Source organism: Vigna umbellata, chromosome 4 (assembly GCF_029865625.1).
Source record: "Vigna umbellata cultivar VRB3 chromosome 4, Vumbellata_1.0, whole genome shotgun sequence".
In the NCBI taxonomy this organism is placed as follows: domain Eukaryota; kingdom Viridiplantae; phylum Streptophyta; class Magnoliopsida; order Fabales; family Fabaceae; genus Vigna; species Vigna umbellata.
In genome coordinates, this window is record NC_142168.1 from 28,430,380 (window position 1) to 28,437,275 (window position 6,896).

Below are 6,896 nucleotides of genomic sequence, written 5' to 3' on the forward strand. Positions count from 1 at the left end.
TATTAGAAATATTATTAGTGTTATTTTTAACAAATATTAATATTTTATATTTTATCACAATAAATGATATTGACATACAGATAAATATTATAGAAAAAAAGGAAATTTTGATTTTAAACTACAAAAATAAATTCATAAAATTTTTCCTTAAACAAAATTGAAACTACATACAATTGTAAAAAAAATAATTCAAAATTATAACACAAATCATTATATTTAAAATATTCATAAATATGAATTATATGACTATTATTCAAAAAATAAATATAAACAAAAAATATATAATTATACTCCGACATAAAAGTTATATTTTATATAAATTATCAATAACATAATAATTAGCGTAAATTATATCACCCCTTCTAATATTTACATATTCAAAGCATACAATAAGTACCAATGTTATGAAACCAATATTCAAATTGAAAATAATGATTATGCAAAATTTTACTAAATAAAGACTATAAAAAAAGTTAGAGTTAAAATATAATGCTGTTGAAAAAAATTTATATATATCCTTATAAATAAAATGTATTAAATCACCATTTTTTTATTATTGTGAACATGTTACCTTTTATCACATCATTTAAAAAAGCTGTTTTTTTACACAGAAGCAAAAGAACTAGTTATGTTTCCAATATTTCTATTATTTTAATCAAATTTACCATAAAAAAACAAAAATAGGATGTTGAATGAAATATTCCAAAAATATTCTTTATCCCGTCCCTCCTCAAATTTTCCGGCCCATGGGCTCAGCCAGGACCGGTGACGGTGTAGCCCAGGCCCAGCCCAAGCCCGAAACCTACGTTCCTGAGTTTCTGTTTTTCGTCCCTTGCATCACTTTGATACAGTTTCTGTCTCTTTCAGCTGCTACGGTCTCTGAACCTCCGTTGACGCTTGTAAAAACCTTCAGCAGGCTTCGTCTCACAGAACAACCCAAGTAACACTATAAACCCTTTTCATCAATTCTTGTGGTAACTATGCCTAGTTGTTTTTCAATTTTTTACCTTTTGTTTTTGCGCTACAATGTCGAGTTTCCTTTTAATTTCAATTTTCGGAGACAAAATTGATGCCAGACTCGCTCATCTTTGTTATGGGCTTCATGTTTTATGGTTGAATTTCAATTGTTAGAGGGTGTAATAGAGAACTAGTGATTCTTTTCTTTGTGGTTGAGATCTGTGACAGTTGAATTAGAAAAGTTTGAAAAAAACGACTGAATTTTGGTATTGTTGGAATTTGATGGTGGAGAATTTGGGTTTAAGTTAAAGAAATTTAGAAGAAAAAAGTAGGAAAAAAATTGAAAAAGGGTTATAGTTTGAATTGTAGTAATGAAAAAAGAGATTGACTGTTATTTAAAGAATATTATTGACATATTATAGTTACTTTGGATAACAAACCAAGTTGACATAAAACCATCTTTGTATTATAGCATATGCTTAAGATCTAACTACAGGCAACTGATGAACTTTGAGCGTGTAAAAGGGACGGGACCAGCCAAGGTTCCAATATCAACTGGATAAATGAACTCAACTATAGATGTCCACGAAAGATTGTATTTGAAGGAGCATATATTTGGGAAACCTAAAATAGATTAGAGACATATAGTTTAACTCTGGTCTAGACTAATGGTGCATTTGATGCTACAGTAGCATGCAAATTGTTGTTTGCTAATGTGTGCAACTATGGGAAACATGTTTGATGGTTGGTTTATGGTCTGATTTTTCTTGCAGAAGGTATTTTTTATTTTCTTGTTCTTTTTACCAGAGAACTTTTGCTTGCAAGACTTGGACTTTCTTTGAAGAATTCATCACATTCTGTTATGGTATCTTATTTAGGATAATTGAACTGTTAGTCATATCTTGCCACTTCTTTGGTGTTGAATTGCATATCTGAGTTGCACTTGTAACTTTATGATTTTATTAACTTGTGGAATTCAATGGCATATGGAGGAAGGAAATTTTAATTCAGCTAATACCTTATTGCTTATTTTCAAAAAGAAAAATCCACAAAACTTTAATAGAATGGTTTGGCTGTACTAAAATACTGAGCAGGTGAGTTTGTTTTACTTTTAATGCAATGGTTTCCGTGTTGAAGACTTGTTTGTTGTTATTGATGTATATTAGATGCCAACATTCAAGTTTTTGTGTACCATTTGTATGTGTCTGAGCAATGTTATTTGCATTTGAAATTATGAATTACTTTGCTAAGTTTAGTTCATATTTATTGAACAGGAGAAAATGACACATGAAAATGCAATAGGCATTGAGATAGATTATGAATATGATGATTGCAATAATTCCAAGCGCCCAAAAATGACTTCTAAAGTATGGGAAGAAATGCAGCGAATTCAAACCACCGAAGGCAGTAAAGTTCTGTGCAGACACTGTGGAAAACTGTTGCAAGATAACTGTGGGACTTCTCATTTAAAGCGTCATTTAGTGATCTGCCCTAAGCGTCCTAAACGTCTGGATGCTATTACTCGAGATTCAATGGCATCAGGGTGTTTTAGAGGCCCCAGTAGTGCTAGAGGTAAGCATTATCTTTACTCCCCCAAATGGATGTTATCTCCAACTCCAATTTTCTTTACTCATATAGTTGATCAATTTCTTCCATAATATTCTGTGGTAGATGGACCCAAACAAAAATCTGATCAATTAACAGTTGAAAATATTTTAAAAATAAGGTAGGATATGGCATCTAAATGGTTATAAGTTTCAAGCTTTTATTGTGACCATAGTTGATCATCTGCACATGAGTTTGTTAAGCTTTTGTTTGCCGTAAGTCACTGATAATGATGAACCGATGCAACATGTGGTAGCTATAATAGAGTAAGAAATTGATTTAGACAACATTTACTATTTGCTTCAATGCTAGATTTGCTATTAATATACAGCAGCTTAAGAAACATGATTTCCTGTCCTGTGTTTTTTGTTACATTTTGCATTTCTTCCAATTGAAATGTGGCCATGCGAGATTCTACCGTTTGTTCGTAAAGAACACATCTGGGTTACCTCTCATTATCACTGCTATATATACTTTTATTTTGTAGAATCTGGATTAACCACAGTGCTTCTGGTTGATTACCTGTCCTGTGTTTTTTATTACATTTTGCATTTCTTCCAATTGAATTGTGGCCATGCGAGATTTTACAGTTTGTTCGTGAAAAACACATCTGGGTTACCTCTCATTATCACTGCTATATATATTTTTATTTTGTAGAATCTGGATTAAACACAGTGCTTATGGTTCGTCCATTGAAGATCGAGCCTGAATCTCAAGTCCCATGCTTTTTTCCGACTTCAAATAATCGAGTTCCAACTATTGCATCCACTGAAAATGTTTCCAATTCCATTCAAGAACTACATGCAAAAACTAGTTCCCCTCTTATGCTGTCTACCATTGAATCTCCCAAGAATCAGGGGGAACTCACTCTGGATGACGTAGAAATGAAAGCATTTTATGCTTCTCTTGATGCAGAGACCTCGATTATGTCTCCTTCTCAAGATACCACAGTCGTTACTGAATTATCCAACTCCACACCCTCTGAAGAGACCAAGAAGGCATTGAAAACTCTGCAAGACCTTCTTTCCAAAGACTTCACTGATCTATTGCATACTGGACAATCTGGTACCATCAAATCCTCCATAGAACATCTTGCCAAGTTATCTGCAGACGATGGAATCTCTGCAGAAATGAGGTTGTTGATATTAGAAGTTTCTAGAGAATTCACTCGCTGGAGTTGTGACTACAATGATGCTAATAGGAAAATAGAATCCGCCAACGCCAACATCATGAAAGCAGATAAACTTGAAGAAAATCTTGAAGCTAACAAGAAGGAGTTCAAGGAGGTTTCGTCCTTAGAGAATGAATTAAGCAACCAGTTATCCTGTTTGGAGAAAAGGAAGAAAGAGCTAGAGGAGCAAATAAATGCAATTAAAGCTAACATTTCTGTTTTTCAATCAGCTAAGGTAACAAGTACAAAGAGAAAAAGGGAAGCTTTTGAAGAAGCAAAGATTCTTAAAGCTCAAAGAGATGAGTTGAAGGAACAAGTGCCTCACTTGAAAAATGAGTTGGAAGTGGCCAAGAAGAACCAAGCACATATTCGAGCTGAATGGTCAAAGCTTGGAGAAAAATTTAACAAAAGCTTGAATGGGATGAATCATGAGGAGAAATTGGATGGTAAATCCATGCAGGAAAATTCCATTTAAAAAACCGAGTTTCGATGTCAATACCTTCATACCAACTCCATGATGAGCTAAAACTTAGCTCTGATATTCGTTATACATCTGGTGAAAAATGAAACATTTCTATCATTGATTTCAATTTCATGATCTTATCTATAACAAAGCACATTATTTTGTTGGACGAAGTATTTGTCCTAGGCCTTCTATTTCAAGATATATTATTTAATTGAGCATGTGAAGTATATAATTATTGATTATAATCTGGTTTTAGTTTAACTTAAAATGTGAAAACATTGTAACACAAGTGTGTAACTAATTTTTTGTTAAATTGAACTTTTTGATTTGCGTGTGATCGTATTGTTTGATTAGTATTAGTAGACAAGAAATTTATCCGAGCAACATAATTATGTGTGTTATTTGCAAATTTAACTATTATCTATAATTACATAAATTTTATATTTTGATTTGTCTTTAAAAATTATATTTTTATGTACCATTTGTAATATTTGTATACATTCAACTTATTTTTAAAAATTTTACCGAATAAAGTCAGGAATTAAAAAGAATTAAAAAAACATATAAAACTAAAATGAATGAATTTTAGTTTATTTAGTTAAAATTCATTTTAGTTTAACTAAATGATTACTTATAAGCTTTTAAAGAATTGAAACATATTAATAATGAGACTTGAATTAAAGAAATATAAGAAATTTGACCTCATATTTTCGTACAAAATCTTACTGAATCAATTTATGTCTTATTATACGTCTTATTATGATAATGAGACACAAAGAATTTTTTGTTTCTACCAATATAAGCTATAGATTTACATAAGTGGTGAAAGTTAGTTAACTTGCAGCGGGGCATGCGATTGCAACAATTTGCAGAACTACATCGTGAAGAAAAGACAAAAAATTAATGAAATTGCAGCACAGTTGGTGAAAGCAGGAGCAAGATTGGTGATTGTCAATTGAAGAATACAGAGTGCTTATAGTGGTACAGTGAAAAGGATGTACTGTTGTATAGCAAGAACAAGAAAAAGAAAAACACTTTCCTTTCCTTGTATTTTGGGTTGATATGGGTTGGGTGACTAATATAGAAATGTGTCTTTTGTTATTTTGCTGCATCTTTTTGTAATGCAAGAAACAATTGTATTCATGGTGTTTTTCTTTCTCTTTGTGCAGCAACCTACAACTTACTTCACAAGTGAAAACCAAAAAGAAAAAAAAAAGTCTTCAAAAAAATACCATTGAAAAAAACAATTTTGCAGACAAATTTAAGAAATGGAAATGAGAGAAAAAAGTAACTCTTGAATGCAATGGCTTATGAAATTACATAATGCAAATGTTGTTATGTTCTTAATCAAAAGAATACTTGTGACTAATTAACATCTGAAAAAGAACATTTTGAGGAACGTGTTTGATTAGTCACTCGTGGTTCTTTTCTGTTTATTATATTCTCAAAATCAAAGTTAGAACAACTCGTGTCCCTCGAGCCAAATATAATACTAACAAATGAGAACAGAAGAACGAAGTATACTACTTGATCTCAAAACCAATCACCTTTAGTTTCATAGTTATCCACAAGCAATTTTCTACTAAACTCTAACTTTCACATGTCCCCATCATAATAATTTATTCAATCTCTATATACCTCGTGCTGCATAACCCAAATTTTCTATGCTACAGAACCTCCATCGAATCATTTCAGTATTTAATGATGCATTACGAGAATGTAACACACAAAGAAAAAGACACACAGACACATTGGTTTCTTAGTTTCAATCTGAGGAAATGAAGGTTGCCATGTTTCTTCACTTGCTCCTTCTCTTGGCCTTGAACACACAGCCACTTCTGGCTGCTGTGCCTGAGCCAGTGGTGGATAAGCAAGGGAACCCTTTGGTGCCAGGAGTAGGGTACTATGTATGGCCACTTTGGGCCGATGAAGGAGGTCTCACACTAGGGCAAACAAGGAACAAGACATGCCCTCTTGATGTTATCCGTGATCCTTCTTTCATTGGGTCACCGGTGGCATTCTATGCAGAAGGGCTTGGCCACATTCCAACTCTCACCGATCTCACCATTGATTTCCCTGTGTTCACAGTCTGCAACCAGCCTACAGTGTGGAGGCTCAGCAAGCAAGGAGCAGGGTTCTGGTTTGTGAGCACAAGAGGGAACCCTGAGGACATCACAAGCAAGTTCAAGATTGAGCGGCTCGAAGGGGACCATGCCTATGAGATCTACAGCTTCAAGTTCTGCCCCAGTGTGCCTGGTACACTCTGTGCTCCTGTCGGAACCTTTGAAGATGTCGATGGAACCAAAGTCATGGCTGTCGGGGATAACATTGAACCCTACTATGTCAGGTTCCAGAAGGTTTTCATGAATGGCCAAGAGAACAAACCCTCCAGTATTGTGTAGTTTGTGAGGTGTGTAGTTATAGGAGTTGTCACTTTGAATAATGAATAAGCCAGACGAAGAAGACTACAGAGAACTGGATTTTTTGTGTCGGCGGAAAGAATCATGGCACTGATCAGAAACAGTACTTGTTTCTGTTTTATGATTTAACACCAATATGCATTTCTTTCTTTCCAAATTAAGTGAAATTTAGTTTCTTTGCTCATATAGACTCTTTCATGTGCTTTATAATTTCTCTATGCAATATACTTAAATTTTTATTTTAAATCCATTTAAATCAAACTATTTTTCTCTTAAT

The 6,896-nt window shown here is 33.3% G+C and overlaps 2 protein-coding genes across 3 annotated transcripts; both read left to right on the plus strand.

The window, feature by feature from the left end:
- The first annotated feature begins 703 nt into the window (after positions 1 to 703).
- Positions 704 to 4,365, plus strand: LOC124822561 (uncharacterized). 2 transcript variants are annotated; one of them, XM_047294591.2, is made up of 3 exons: positions 704 to 974; positions 2,232 to 2,529; positions 3,220 to 4,365. In XM_047294591.2, exons 2-3 carry the CDS (start codon positions 2,238 to 2,240, stop codon positions 4,206 to 4,208), a joined length of 1,281 nt encoding a protein of 426 aa, XP_047150547.1. In that variant the 5' UTR covers positions 704 to 974; positions 2,232 to 2,237; the 3' UTR covers positions 4,209 to 4,365. The 2 variants fall into 2 exon arrangements, with proteins under 2 accessions (XP_047150547.1, XP_047150541.1); XM_047294585.2 differs by having other exon boundaries at positions 705 to 940.
- A 1,545-nt stretch (positions 4,366 to 5,910) lies between these two features.
- On the plus strand, positions 5,911 to 6,803 carry LOC124822552 (miraculin-like). The gene has a single exon (XM_047294573.2). It carries the CDS (start codon positions 5,978 to 5,980, stop codon positions 6,599 to 6,601), a length of 624 nt encoding a protein of 207 aa, XP_047150529.1. The 5' UTR covers positions 5,911 to 5,977; the 3' UTR covers positions 6,602 to 6,803.
- Positions 6,804 to 6,896: the final 93 nt, after the last annotated feature.

Bases quoted from the DNA above. Each gene is read 5' to 3' on its own strand.
- LOC124822552 (XM_047294573.2), top strand. From the start codon at position 5,978: ATGAAGGTTGCCATGTTTCTTCACTTGCTCCTTCTCTTGGCCTTGAAC.
- LOC124822561 (XM_047294591.2), top strand. From the start codon at position 2,238: ATGACACATGAAAATGCAATAGGCATTGAGATAGATTATGAATATGAT. The intron at 2,530-3,219 runs GTAAGCATTATC...TTTATTTTGTAG, and splicing joins AGGCCCCAGTAGTGCTAGAG to AATCTGGATTAAACACAGTG.